This window comes from Anomaloglossus baeobatrachus, chromosome 1 (genome assembly GCF_048569485.1).
Source record: "Anomaloglossus baeobatrachus isolate aAnoBae1 chromosome 1, aAnoBae1.hap1, whole genome shotgun sequence".
In the NCBI taxonomy this organism is placed as follows: Eukaryota; Metazoa; Chordata; class Amphibia; order Anura; family Aromobatidae; genus Anomaloglossus; species Anomaloglossus baeobatrachus.
Genome location: NC_134353.1, coordinates 470,919,945 through 470,935,110, shown reverse-complemented (window position 1 = coordinate 470,935,110; position 15,166 = coordinate 470,919,945). Strand labels below are relative to the sequence as shown.

The 15,166-nt window shown below is 45.2% G+C and overlaps 1 protein-coding gene across 3 annotated transcripts in view; it reads right to left on the bottom strand.

Annotated features, from left to right (window-relative positions):
* Nucleotides 1-13,651, bottom strand: part of LOC142295039 (survival motor neuron protein 1-like) — a 71,253-nt gene extending 57,602 nt beyond the window's left edge. For 2 of the 3 annotated variants that reach the window (XM_075338112.1, XM_075338126.1), the window contains exons 1-2: nt 13,453-13,651; nt 1,958-2,029 (exon numbers count right to left, since the gene is read on the bottom strand). In XM_075338112.1, coding sequence (XP_075194227.1) covers nt 1,958-2,029; nt 13,453-13,500 — 120 coding nt within the window. In that variant the 5' untranslated portion in view covers nt 13,501-13,651. The remainder of the gene's footprint in view (nt 1-1,957; nt 2,030-13,452) is intronic. The other variant, XM_075338119.1, reaches the window with a different exon arrangement.
* Between the last annotated feature and the right edge of the window lie 1,515 nt (nt 13,652-15,166).

Genomic DNA, 15,166 nt, shown 5'->3' with positions numbered 1-15,166 from the left:
CTTCACAAGATAATATCTTACATGCAATGAGGAAAGAAAAGGAACCTCTTAATTTGGATAATGTAATTAACCTGCAGATATAGGGTTAATGTGCAGGTTAAAACCATTAGGACGGTGCTTGGCCACTTTAGTGAAAGTGTTGCTCCTGGGAAAAAATTAACTTTATTTCTCCTGGGAGCCACTGGATTTAAGTCATAGAGCATGACTGCAGTCATTGCTCACTACAGTATACTGTAAGCGGTACTTTGCACACTACGACATCGCAGGTGCGATGTCGGTGGGGTCAAATTGAAAGTGACGCACATCCGGCGTCGCTGTCGACGTCGGAGTATGTGAATCATTTTTACTACGATTAACGAGCGCAAAAGCGTTGAAATCGGTGATCGGTGTAGCGTCAGTCATTTCCATAATATCGGAAGGACCGATGTTACGATGTTGTTCCTCGTTCCTGCGGCAGCACACATCGCTGTGTGTGAAGCCACAGGAGCGAGGAACATCGCCTTACCTGCGTCCCGGCTGCAATGAGGAAGGAAGAAGGTGGGCGGGATGTTTACGTCCCGCTCATCTCCGCCCCTCCACTTCTATTGGCTGCCTGCCGTGTGACGTCGCTGTGACGCCGCACGACCCGCCCCCTTAGGAAGCAGGCGGTTCGCCGGCCAGAGCGACGTCGCAGGGCAGGTAAGTGCATGTGAAGCTGCCGTAGCAATAATTTTCGCTATGGCAGCTATCACAAGATATCGCAGCTGCGACGGGGGCGGGGACTATCACGCTTGGCATCGCTACCATGCGATGTCGTAGTATGCAAAGTACCCCTAAGAGGTGGCTGTAAGCACGCCCCAGCACTTTAACTGACAGCTGTCTCCTCAGGTCATCTGTGAAAAGGTGGCAGCCAGTCAACGTGACAGGGCATGCTTACAGTCACCATTATCAATGTTTTGAGTGGTGGCTGTAGTGCCGTCACACCTGTATGACTGAAAGCTGGAGGCTTCTGGAAGAAATAAAGCTAATTTTTCTCCCAGGTGCCATTCTTTCAGTCAGCAGCTGAGCACCTTCCTAATGCTATTAGCATGCACATGAACCTAATTGCAGCTTAGTAGTGTTATCTGACCTGACAGCTTCCCTTTAAAAAATAAAAACTATGTTTTATTCAACTCTGCAGCCATGATGTGACTAGTTTACCATGCTCAAACTAGTAAAAGGTCTTTAAAGGGGACAAACCACCAGGATTTTGCAATATAAACTAAAGGCAGTGCCATACTGGCACTAGGATGCTGAATCCAGGCATACCTGCTGTAGACTGATCGGATGCTTGGTTGCAGAAATATCTTTAATCTAAGTTGCTGACATGCACTGCACTTTGGTTGACAGGGGCAATGAGTGCGGTCCTTTGTGGGTCGAGTCCTCACTGTAAAGTCCTCTTCGAGCTTCCTCTATGATGTGCCCCTTTTCATAAACTGAATCAGATAAGCATCAGATATTTTTACGACAGGTATGCTTGGACTCAGGTCCTTAGTGCCAGTATGGCACGGTCTTTAGTTTATATTGCTATATCCTGGTGGTTTGTCTTTTTTAAACTAAGAGGTCTTACCAAAAGGTTAAAAAACAAAAAACAAAAAAAACTACTCCATTTAATGAAAGCAAAGTAAGGGACAGAGCAATGTACATTATTTTCCTACAATAGCAAAAATGCAGCTTTTGGGTTTTGCCTCTTTTGGAAATCCGCCCAAGGCTCTGAGTAGCATCTAGCTAAATGATCGAAAATGGAAGAAGTAGTACGGTAGGTGAAAACTGTCATTCTTCATTCCACTACATTAGACTAAGATGGAATTCTAGTTTAAAAGCGTATTAACAGTATTCATAAGTTCAACCACAGCAGAGTAACGTATAACAGTTTGTTGTCACTTGAGGTAAGAAATTAATATTTATTATTAGGTAAATGCAGCTAGTAATTAGGTACCTGGAAAGACTGGACAGCCTTTTCATAGGATTTAATAAGAGCAGCATCGTCCCACTCATCAATATCTTCACTCTGAAAGACCCGAGAGAAGATATTTCAAGACACATACGATTCTCATGTTCTCTTCATTAGCACACTTATTTCTCTTCTCCATCCGGGAACAGTCATTAGTCTGCACACAGTCACAAAGTCAGATCCATTCTTGTCATACTCGATAATACACATATCCGTCATCGGCTCCAACTTCTGAGATCACAACGATACAAAGGATCCCCTACTCTTAACACTCAGCCCCATACCTTCCTAGTTTACAGTCACCAGGGTAGAATTCACTCTTCTTCCATTATGTACAATATAAGTAAGAAATCACTGTTTGTTCTCCTTTGATTATTCTTCATTTATAGCACAGGCCATTTTTGTTCTTTCTCTTTTCTACATCTTACTGATGGCAGAAGCCTATATGATGCCACAAGGAGTCTCTATGCTAATTTTACAGAGCCATAAACATTCCATGAGTTCCTGTAGTGACTTTACATTGCTTTTATGGAAGCATATTTTCGTTATATTGCATGAAATAGCTCATTCCCCAATCATTTATCTCACAGATTTTTCCTTATGCTTCCTTTAACGTATAGTATATCACAAACGTGTGTACAACCCTCAAATTTTGTAAATGTTTTATTATATCTTGTCATGGGACAACACTGAAGATATGACACTTTGATACAATGTAAAGTAGTCAGTGTATGGCTTGTATAACACTGTAAATTTGAGGTGTCCTCTAAATGACTCAACACACAGCCATTAATGTCTAAACCGATGGCAAGAAAAGTGAGTACACCCCTAAGTGAAAATGGCCAAATTCTGACGAAAGTGTGACTATTTTGTGTGGCCACCATTATTTTTAAGCACTGCCTTTACTCTCTTGGACATGGAGTTCACTAGAGCCTCACAGGAGCCACTGGAATCCTATATCAGAGGATTACAAAGCTGGTGGATGTTGGAGACCTTGCACTCCTGCACCTTCCATTTGAGGATGCCCCACAGATGCTCAATATAGCTTAGGTCTAGAGACATACCTGGCCAGTCCAGCACCTTTCCCCTCAGTTTCTTTAGCAAGGTGTGTCTAGGGTCGTTATCTTGTTGGAATATTGCCCTGCTGCCCAGTTTCCGAAGGGAGGGGATCATGCTCTGCTTCAGTATGTCACGATACATGCTGGCTGTAGCGAAGGTGTCCCTGCACCCATTGCTCCCCTTCCCGCAGGAACACGCACTTACTCACCACTGCGGCTGGCTCTTACCACGCTACCCGACTTCCCCGCGCTCCTCCGTGGGTGCTTCCTGCTTGCCATTTTTAGGACCTGTGCACGAGTCACAGGTCTTCCCGAAGTGTTCATAGGTTGTGCGTGTGTGCCACTACCCTTCTCTGAAAGGGCCAACGCCTCATTCCCTGGAAGTGCCTCTCAGCCTATCACTGAAAGGCACTAGGTACTTAAGGTAGTCTCCCACTAAGGGAGGTGACTGATCAATGTGTTCAGTTAGTTAGTGACTGTGCCCGTCCACCCTGGCCGTGCCACCAGCCTCTGCTACCCCTGTGGTTTCTGTCCATGCTAATGACTCTGCCAGTCCGTCCTGGCTGTGCTGTCTGCCTCGGCTATCCTGGTGGTCCCTGTCTACACTAGAGACTCAGCCAATCAGCACCTGTGTCCATCTCTACCTTGGGGGTCAGCTGTTATAGTCCCGGTCACTGCCCTGGGAGTGGCACCTGGCGTCTGCCTCGCGATAGGCGCTTAGTCAAGCCCCTCCTACTAAAAGGTAAGCCCAGGCCCCCGTGTGGTCCAGTGGGTCTACTTCAACTCACCGCTTTACCACATCTGGCGGTGACTGTTACACTGGCATTCATGGTTCCCTCAATGAACTCTGACCACCATATAAGGAAGAATTCATGCAGCCCCAAACCATGACACTCCCACCGCCATGCTTGACTGTAGGCAAGTTACACTTGTCTTGTATCGGTTTGAATTTACACTTGTCTTTGTACTCATCACCTTGTTGTCGCTACACATGCTTGACACTATCTGAACCAAATGCATTGCTCCTGGTCTCATCAGACCACAGGACATGGTTCCAATAATCCCTGTCTTTAATTTTCTTGTCTCCATCAAACTGTTTAAGGGCTATCTTGTGCACCATCTTTGGTAGAGGTTTCTTTCTAGGGCGACAGCCATGCAGACCAATCTGATGCAGTGTGTGGCGTATTATCTGAGAGCTAACAGGGTGACCCCTCACCGATTTAACCTCTTCAGCAATGCTGTCAGCACTCATATGTCAATTTTGAAAAAACCTCTGGATATGACCTTAAGCACATACAGTCAATTTCTTTGGTCGACCACGGCAAGGCCTTTTCTGAGTGGAACCTATCTAGTTAAACCGCTGTATGGTCTTGGCCACCATGCTGCATCTTCTTATCGCCTAGGCCATTTTCACATTGAGCAACAATTCTTTTTTTCAGATCCTCAGAGAATTCTTTGCCATGAGGAGCAATGTTGAACTTCTAGTGAACAGTATGAGAGAGTGTGTGAGCGATAATATCAAATTTAACAAACCTGCTCCGCATTCACACGTGAGACCTTATAATACTAATAAGTCACATGACATTAGGGAGGGAAAATGGCTAATTGGGCACAATTTGGCCATTTTCACTTAGGGGGGTACTCATTTTTGTTGCCAGCGGTTTAGACATTAATGGCTATGTGTTGAGTTTTGTAGAGGGCACCAAATTTACAATGTTAGGCTGGGGCCACACGGGGCACTACTGCGATGTTCGCATGACACTCGGCTCACGCTGGCAGTACAGCAGGAGCAGAGTGTCATGCTTGTATCCCTGCAACTGCGGTCCGACTGTGCGAGCGGTCCTCAGCTGCGGGGGGTGCGGTCCGGCTCTCAGGAGGGGCGGGCCAGTGCTGCGGAGGGGCGGACTGGCACGGAGGAGAGGGAGGGATTTATCTCCCTCTCTCCTCTGTAGCCGGCTATTGCAATTCTCGCTCTGCACACGCGGTACACCGGAGTACCGCGAGTGCAGTGCGATTTTTCTCTCGCCCCATTCACTTGAATGGGTGTGAGAGAAAAGAGTCTCGCATTACAATCGCAGCATGCTACGATTGTTTTTTCAGTCCAATTAGGGCTGAGAAAATAATCGCTCATGGGTGCTGACACACAGGCTAGAATTGATCCGAGTGGAATGCAATGTTTTATCGCACTCCACTCGCAACGATTTTCTCGCCGTGTGGCTTAGGCCTTACACAACCTGTACACTGGTTACTTTACATTGTATCAAAATGTTATATCTACAGTGTTGTCCCATGAAAAGATATCAAATATTTACAAAAATGTGAAGGGTGTGTTCACTTTTGTGGTATACACTGTATACAGAGTTGGAACATGGACCTACATATATCTATGGATGTCCTGTTATAGACTGATAGACACATGGAGCCAGGACACGGGAGTGTCGGCATACGGTCTGTCGAAGGGATATATGAAGGTGAATCTCTCCTTTGCATGCTACACGGAACCACCAATGACAGCGACTCTGAACAAGGCCGCCTCGTCCGAAACATTTGTCTGGTCGCATATCCTACTATTGGGGTTCTATGTTCTACCTTCAATGTATATTTTTCACTTCAAGCAAAAATAAAAAAAAAAAAATTTCACTTTTGCATCAAAAAAATTAGTGTGCAGTGTTCTCTCCTACTATTACGTGTTTTTTTGTACCCGACCACTAGCACCTCGGTCATGACCAGTGTGCACGCCATTTTTTTCTATATAGACTGAATCCACAACACATTAATGTCCACAAGTTAAAGAGAACCTAAATCACCGCTAAATCACCATTCAGGGTGATAGTTGTCAAAAGAAGGCACTCAATGAAATGTCTTTTGCAATATAAAGGAGATAATAAGGTATCATGCTCTATCTGTGAAAGGTCTGGTGGATGGTCCCAGTCACCTCAGCAGCTATGCAGTTTGGGCTTGATTGACGTCCTATAAGTCAGTTCTAGGGAAATTGGGGGCAAGCTCAGATGACACAGGGGCTAGTATACCTTGCTTTACTGCATATGTGCTGGATGTTGCAGGAACAGTCATGTAATAATTAGGCAATCAAGCTAGGAAGAGAATTGGCCTGCATGGTTCCCGGTGTGACCTGAATCTTCACAGGTGAGCAGTCTACTTTACAACTTTAGCTTTATGATGCTCTAAGGCCATGTGCCCATGGGACTATGTACCTGTGGATATATCCGCAGGTATGTCCGCAGGATTCCCGCAGCAGCTCCCCCGGATCCACAGCTATCCATAGCTGTGGGATTCCAGCGAAATATCTGTGGTAAACCTGCAGATATTCGTGCGACTTACCTGCAGAAGTCCCGGCCTCTATCTCCATATTGGGGGAGCGAGAATTCCGCAGGTATTTCTGCAGGAATAATTGACATGCAGTTACTTGTGGCTGTGGGACATCAGCAGCATATTCCGCAGTCGCACATACCGCAGCATGGACACAAACACCCCCTAAGTCCCATAGGATAACATGGGGAGTGTCTGTACTTGCTAAAACCTGCGGATTTATCTAGAAAATTCAGATAAATCCGCTGGTTTTCTGCGGCAAAATCCACGGGTACATTGTCCCGTGGGCACATAGCCTTAAGGTGGTGTCACACACAGCGACGTCACTGCTACGTCACCATTTTCTGTCCCGTCGCTGTCGCTGTGTGTGACATTCAGCAACGAGCTGGCCCCTGCTGTGAGGTCGCCGCTCGTTGCTGAATGTTCTGCTTCATTTTTTGCTTGTTGCTCTCCCGCTGTGAAGCACACATTGCTGTGTGTGACAGCGAGAGAGTGACGAACTGAAGCGAGCAGGGAGCAGGGAGCCGGCTTCTGGCAGCCTGCGGTAAGCTGTAACCAAGGTAAACATCGGGTAACCAAGGGAAGCCCTTTCCTTGGTTACCCGATATTTACCTTCGTTACCAGCGTCCGCCACTCTCACGCTGCCTGTGCTGCCGGCTCCCTGCACGCCAGAGTACACATCAGGTAAATAAGCAAGGGTTTGCTTATTAACCCGATGTGTACTCTGGCGTGCAGGGATCCAGCGCTAAGCGGTGTGTGCTGGTAACCAATGTAAATATCGGGTAATTAAGCCCTTGGTTACCCGATATTTACCTTAGTTGCCAAACGCAGCACCGCTTCCACCCGTCGCTGCTGGCTGGGGGCTGGTCACTGGTCGCTGGTGAGATCTGCCTGTTTGACAGCTCACCAGCGACCATGTAACGACGCAGCAGCGATCCTGATAAGGTCAGGTCGCCTGTCGTGATCGCTGCTGCGTCGCTATATGTGAACCCAGCATTAGGGACAGATCAGTGAGCAACAGCTTTAGAAACCTATTACCATGTGATGAAAGGTTTCCTCTAATTAGCATGTTAGGCTGTTAAAAAGAATCTGACAACACAATACAACCCTCAATACTATTTGTATGGTTATGTTGCTTTGTAAAACATTATTTCATCCATACCTTTATTTATGCAATCCGTTGCTAACTGACAACTGAAAAATTCCTGTTTGAATACATATAAAAATTAGACTGAAGCACTTCTTCAGTCTCTGCCAACCAAGGTCTATTTGTCATCTAGAATCACCTGCTTCTGCTTGACTAACAGCTTATACACGATGCAGTCAAGCCAGAGACCTGTCAGTCAGGCAGAAGATGGTGAGGTTAGTAGAGACAAAGAGCCAGTGAGGGCATCAGGCACGCCCAAAGCACTTCAACCACATTTGCATATGAATGAAAACCCCGATTTTTCAGTTGTCAGAGAGCAACAGATTGCATGAATAAAGGCAGAGATGACATCACCTTACACAGAGCATCGTGACCATATGGATAGTTTGGGGTGTGAATGGTACTGACAGATTGTCTTTACTGTGATACTTTTTTATTTCTAAGGCTGGAGTCACACTTGCGAGAGACTCGCGTAAGTCTCGGATCTAATCACCTGGCATGGCCGCCCACTCTCCGGACAGGAGCGGGTCAGCTGCATGTATTTCTATGCAGCTGAGGTGCTCTTGTCCGGAGAGTGAGCAGCCATGCCAGGTGATGCGATGCGAGACTTGCGCGAGTTTCTCACAAGTGTGACTCCAGCCAAAGACTAAGGGAGAAATTTATCAGCTTTCATGCCAGAAAACTGTCGGAAAATACTTTGAAACTTCCCAAATTTTTGCGCAATGTGAAGTTGCAAGAAAAATGTATGTGATTTGGCGTTTTCACTTCAGTTTGAAGCAGCTCTGCCAAAATGGGGGATTGACGAAGATATGGTGTAGCTATGCTCACCCATTCAATTCAGCAAAAAGTGCTGGCGTTTGTTAAACCAGAAATGGTACTCTATTCCCTAATGGAGTAAAATTTCTGGCAAGGCGCATGCCACTTAGAAGATGAGCCAAATTTATTGTGACTTGCGTCTCTCAATTAAGTCAGTGCATCGTATTCCATGGAGTCTTTCATTAGGACACCAATATTAATGAATGGGAACGTGTCATCCGATAACTTATAAGAATACATAGAGTGGAAAAAGCTCCACAGTGAAAATCAATTGGGTCACATTGTTACTAGGGATGATCGAATACCTCAAATATTCGGCTTTGCGAATATTTTCCAAATAGGTGGCCGCTATGCGACTATTCGATGCCCAATGTAAATCTATGGGAAGCCCGAATAGTTCCAAATAGTTGTTATTCGGGTTTCTCATAGACTTACATTGCGCATCGAATATTCGCGAATAGTCGAATAGCGGTGACCTATTCGGAAAATATTCGCGAAGCCGAATATTTGAAGTATTGGATCATCCCTAATTGTTACCCTTCCCTTATTACTCAGCTGGCTCTCTAATTATTTGTTTGCTAACCTTGTGCCGCTTGGGGATTGGTGGCACCTTATTCACTTGCTCTATGAGAAGGGGCAAACAAAGTCTGGAATATATAACCCCAAAGCGGCTGCCTAGGTTTCTTTCATGATTTGTATTCCTTTTCTTATTCTTTCTGGGTACCTTGTAAATAGCATGTTTTGCCATATGCGAGAAAGAACCTATTTGAGCCTTTGCCTAGCAACAAGTGTAGAAAGACTTGTATTGCTGATGCCATTTCTATATTAAATTATATGAGTGCAAAAATGTGTTTCAGTGAATAAATCCACAAGCTGATACTGTAATCACAAACCCTTTTTACACGGATTTTACTGGTTCATGTTCATTTACATAATTTCAGCAACGAGGAAGAGAGGGGGGAGGGAAATCAAATGAACGTCGTAACAAAACAAATCATTAACCTTCTCTGCGCTACATAGTCAAGGATGATGTACACGAAGGCTGTGATTCACTGACAGTGCCAGAAAGTGTAACAGAGATCCTGTTCTGAATTATTTCTTCTGCTTTATAAACCAGTGATTCAATTCATAGCATATTATATTAATTAGGAAATTGCTGAAATAAGTTACTTTTTTGACAAACTACTAATATATTCTCCATTGCCTAAATGGTCTATATGAACATGTATTGTATGATCATATAGTGCATGTTTATGGAAAGATTATATGAAATGTCCAATATCCACATGTAGCTCAACTAGCCATAAGCAAGGACGTCTTCTCTCATATTAGTGAAATCACAAAAAGATTAATTCTTACATTCTACAAATTGTCAGGACCTTTTCCATATTTGTGGTTGATTAACTGCACAATTACTGAAGGAAGAGAGTACAATACAGACAGTAACATACATGGAAGACAGGGTGCCCCACAGGAAAGATCAAATGTATACTTGGCCACTCGTGACAGTAGGCCTTGTATTGTTTTCTTCTCTACCACCTTTCCACAAGAATTTCCTCTATGTAAGACCCCCTTCACCAGTCTGTTTAAAAAAACGGAAGTTTGGCATGATCCATTTTGACCATCCATGTGGACATCCGTGTGTATGTGTGGGCCGTCCTTGTATCATTCGTGTCACAGGAGCAAGACATTAAAATTGATATTCCTTAATGTGTTAAAGATGTGCAAAGATAGATAGATAGATAGATAGATAGATTTTACAACTATTAGCCAAATAAATAAATTAAAAATGAATTGAAAAAACATTATGGGTAAAGCAAAGGTAAAGCTGACAGCTGTGGGCTGATATTATCAGGCTGGGAAGGTCCATGGTTATTAGATCCTTCCCTGTGTCAAAATACCAGCCCGCAACCACTTCAAAAGAGGAGCATCACATTAGATGTGCTAATTCTAGCTTTTCACCTTGGCGCTTCCTGATTGCCCTGGTGCGGTGGCAATCGGGTAATGGTTTATGGGGTTGATAACAGCTGTGTAGTGTCAGCTGGCATCAAGCTCTAGTGTTAGTAATAGATAGATGTCTTATCACACACCCACATTACTAACCAATTAATAAAAGAAAAAAAAAAAAAAAAAAGACACACGAAAAAATTATTTATTTCAAGATACACTCCACGAAACTTTTCCTCATTTACCATTTTATTAAAAGAAAAAAAAACCATGCAGCTCCGCCATAGTCCAAGGAATCCAGGGAGTCCACTAAATCTGGCTTAGTCCAAAAAAAGATACCTGGAAAAAACAGAAACATGCAAACACAGAGTAATAAATCAAGTATGTGTCTTGTCATATTTCTCTGAGTTTGTATGTTTGTGGGGTTTTTCAGATATCCTCTTTTGGACTATGACAGATTAGGTGGATTACGGCGGATTCCCTGGACTATAGCAGAGTTGCATGTTTTGGGGGGGTGGGTTTATAAAAGGTAATCGAGGGAAAGCTTCGGGGAGGGTTTACTGAAAACAATTATTCTTTCATGTGTGTGTCTCTTTTTTGGATTACTAGGTTAGTAGTGGGGGTGTTTGATAGACACCTCCATTACTCACACCAGGGCTTGATGCTAGCTGACATTACCCAGCTGATATCAACTTCAAAAGTATTACCTCGATTGTCACCGCACCAGGGCAATCGGGAAGAGCTAGAATTGGTACATCTAATTTGATGCTCCTATTCTGGGGCGGTTGTGGGCTGGTATTTTTAGGCTTGGAAGAGACCAATTACCATGGACTTTCCCAACCTGATAATATCAGTCCCCAGCTGTCTGCTTTACCTTTGCTGGTTATCAAAAATGGGGGGACTCTACATTGTTTTTATCAATTAGTTACTTGGCTAAGCTGTAAAAGCCATCTAAAAACTCCATCACCTTTAACACATCTTTAATTTCTTGAATGCATTTATTTTTGGTCATTGTCACAAGGACAGCACACACATGTCACACAGATACCATGTACGTGTTTTTCACGGACCCACAGACTTCTATTGGTTCTTTTTATCATTTTTCATGCTAAAAACAGACATTTCTCTGTATGGATCACACAGATTTTAATGAGTATGCGTGTGAACTTGTCTCTACACGGACACTACACGTACCGGAAAAATGGACATGTGAAGGAGGCCTTAGACAGAGAATCCTGACATGTTCTCACTAATCAATACTAGGGATGATCAAATACCTCAAATATTCGGCTTTGCGAATATCTGACGAACAGGTCGCCGCTATGCGAATATTCGATGTGCAATGTAAGTCTTTGGGAAGCCCGAATAGTTCAGAATAGTTGTTATTTGGGTTTCCCATAGACTTACATTGCGCATCGAATATTCGCGAATAGTCGAATATCAGCGACCTATTCGGCAAATATTCGCAAAGCCGAATATTTGAGGTATTCGATCATCCCTAATCAATACCAAAAAGGAAGCAATCACCCAATGTTCGGCCCCTGTCTCTCCAAGGGCCACACAGGAATTGTATGTTCAGTCTATACACATATAATATATATGTGTGTGAGCAGCATGGAATACATATAAACTACTGCAGGTCAGTTGAGAGATGGGTGGCAACATTTATGGACATGATAATGGGTGCTGTAAGTAATTTTCAATCAGTATCTGTTATCCATCTAATCCAGAATCAGTAAATTATAGGGAATCTGTAAGCAGGATTTCACCCCACAAATTATTTATATGCGCATGTAGCTCTTCGAAAGACAAGTCCAGCAATACCTTTACATAGTCAGTGTATCAGTTTGAATTGATAAACAAATGGGTCTGTAGATCTGAAACCTCTGTCACTCCAGCTCTATTCCTCATGTAGCACCATCTCCTTCTGCTTGACTAATGGCTCCTTTGCCTAAAGTCACACAGTACAGAGGCTGTCAGTGAAGCAGCAGGAGGGGGCGGCACTTGCAGGGAATAGAGCTGGAGTGACAGGCTTCAGATCTAACATTGCACTTTAGCTTCATCAATTAAAACCCTGATTTCCCACTAATGGAGGAACAGACTGTCATGTACAGGTATTACTAGACTTCTATTCAAGAGCTACATGCGCATATAGTTTGGGTGATCCAGCTGACAGATTCCCTTTAAACATCCATGTTTTTATGTTATCTGCCTGGTAAAACTCATGTCCTGGAAATCTGTTTTACTATAAATCTTTCTGTGTTAAACAGTAGATTGAATGTCGCCATATGTGAGAGCCAATCCTCAGCTGGATAAAGACATAAGGAGAAAGAATCCCTTGTACATGATGTACAAGGGTGATGGACAAGGCAAGGGTTGGTAGAGGACACGGCTAGTATCATGCAATCATGACTGTATAGTACAAGACAAGAAGTGCACACCGGAAAAAAAAAACTTGGTTTTCCCTTTTACCACAATAAAATGACATATGCTCCTGTATTTCCATATTGTTTGCCACTGGTTGCACTAAAGAGGACGCTAACATACACGATAAGGCCTGTAATGTACATGTCAATCAACGGGTACAAGACTGGAGACATCACAAGGAAAAAGAGCAGTGATTGCAATGTACATTGGCTCGCAGATCGCATAGACCAGACAAGAGTGATACGATTAGTGGAAGCCGGTTACAATGGATCCTACCATGGCTCAGCTGCCATTAGAAATACTGTCGTATGTATACAGAAATATCACACATAGGCAAATGATGACATTGAGAAGAACAGAAATAAAGCAGGGCGGTTAACCCTGTATGTTCCACCAGTCTTCCAGGGACTTTGAACGCAATGAATTACTTTACTCTCTGGCTCCTCCATGTTGTTGCTAGGCAGATGGAATAGGGTTCCTTTACTCCCCAGCACAGCCCAGATTGTACTATGTTGTCTCCTATGGAGCTAGCAGTGATGTGGGATTCTGCACAGTACATAGGGAATGGAGCAGATCACAGTATGCTGCATGGAAATGATGCATTTCTAGATGCTGCATGCATCAACTCGAACCACGACCCACTCACCTAAGCAGGCATGCCCACTGTGATGATGATACATGGATATGCATCACACCACCGCACACCAGGACATCCATGCCCACACCACAAACACGACATGTACACTGAGCTCTGTCACCTGGGAGCTGTCCTTGTGATACACTATCTCCCTGTCACAAGCTGCCATCCTCCGGTCAGTGCTTTAGATTCATCCCAGCCACCGGCACCCCATCCTAGCGCTGCAGCCAGTCTACCATGGAGGGATTTCTGGGAAATGTAGTCCTCTACCCGCAGACGAAGATACGCTGCATCACCAGCAAGCATCATCTCCCAGAACGCAGTGCATTTACCGGCCGCCTGTGGACACAGCGCCACCTAGTGCTAACTAAGCAATACTACACCCCGTGTGTACCTGTCCACCCCGTGTGCACCTGTCCACCGCGTGTGCACCTGTAAACCCCGTGTGTACCTGTCCACCCCGTGTGTACCTGTCCACCCCGTGTGCACCTGTCCACCCCGTGTGCACCTGTAAACCCCGTGTGCACCTGTCCACCGCGTGTGCACCTGTAAACCCCGTGTGTACCTGTCCACCCAGTGTGTACCTGTCCACCCCGTGTGCACCTGTAAACCCCGTGTGTACCTGTCCACCCCGTGTGCACCTGTCCACCCCGTGTGCACCTGTCCACCGCGTGTGCACCTGTCCACCCCGTGTGCACCTGTCCACCCCGTGTGCACCTGTAAACCCCGTGTGCACCTGTCCACCCCGTGTGCACCTGTCCACCACGTGTGCACCTGTCCACCCCGTGTGCACCTGTCCACCCCGTGTGCCCCTGTCCACCCCGTGTGCCCCTGTCCACCCCGTGTGCCCCTGTCCACCCCGTGTGTACCTGTCCACCCAGTGTGTACCTGTCCACCCAGTGTGTACCTGTCCACCCCGTGTGCACCTGTCCACCCCGTGTGCACCTGTCCACCCCGTGTGCACCTGTCCACCCAGTGTGCACCTGTCCACCCAGTGTGCACCTGTCCACCCCGTGTGCACCTGTCCACCCCGTGTGCACCTGTCCACCCCGTGTGCACCTGTCCACCCAGTGTGCACCTGTCCACCCCGTGTGCACCTGTCCACCCCGTGTGCACCTGTCCACCCCGTGTGCACCTGTCCACCCAGTGTGTACCTGTCCACCCCGTGTGTACCTGTCCACCCCGTGTGTACCTGTCCACCCCGTGTGTACCTGTCCTGTCCTGGGCATAAATTCCCTCTGTTCCCAGGAGATTGAAAATAATATAAAGTCTTAAATACATTACATAGTCTGAAGTATGCAGACATCAACGCTTTCAGGGTTTAGTCAGTGTTTTACCACAGTATTTGTAAGGCCACTGCACACATTGTGAGGTTTGTTTTTTTTACCTTAATATTTTTAAGTCAAAACCAGGAGTGGCTATAAAATACAGAAGTGGTGCCTGTGTTTCTATTATACTTTTCCTCTGATGGTTCCATGCGCACTACATTAGTTTGAAGCCTGGATGCGCACACCCGGCTTCATAATACTCATGACTGGAAGTCTGGGACTTCTGATCATGCGCAGTGAGATCGACCATACCGCTGACGCTGTGCATTCATTATTTTAGCACGCTCATAGGAGCGCTCTTACATGCTAAGGGGGCTGACTAGCCAATGGAACTAACACCCTTGCGACTATTCACTGGCCTCATTAGCATATTATAAATGATCTTTAGAAATACTTTTTGTAAAGATCTCTTTATCTATGCTAGTGTATACAGGGAGGGTTAGGCAGGGATCAAGAATATGCACCCAGAACTGCTCGTGGTTCTATGTATATTGCACCTGACAGCTT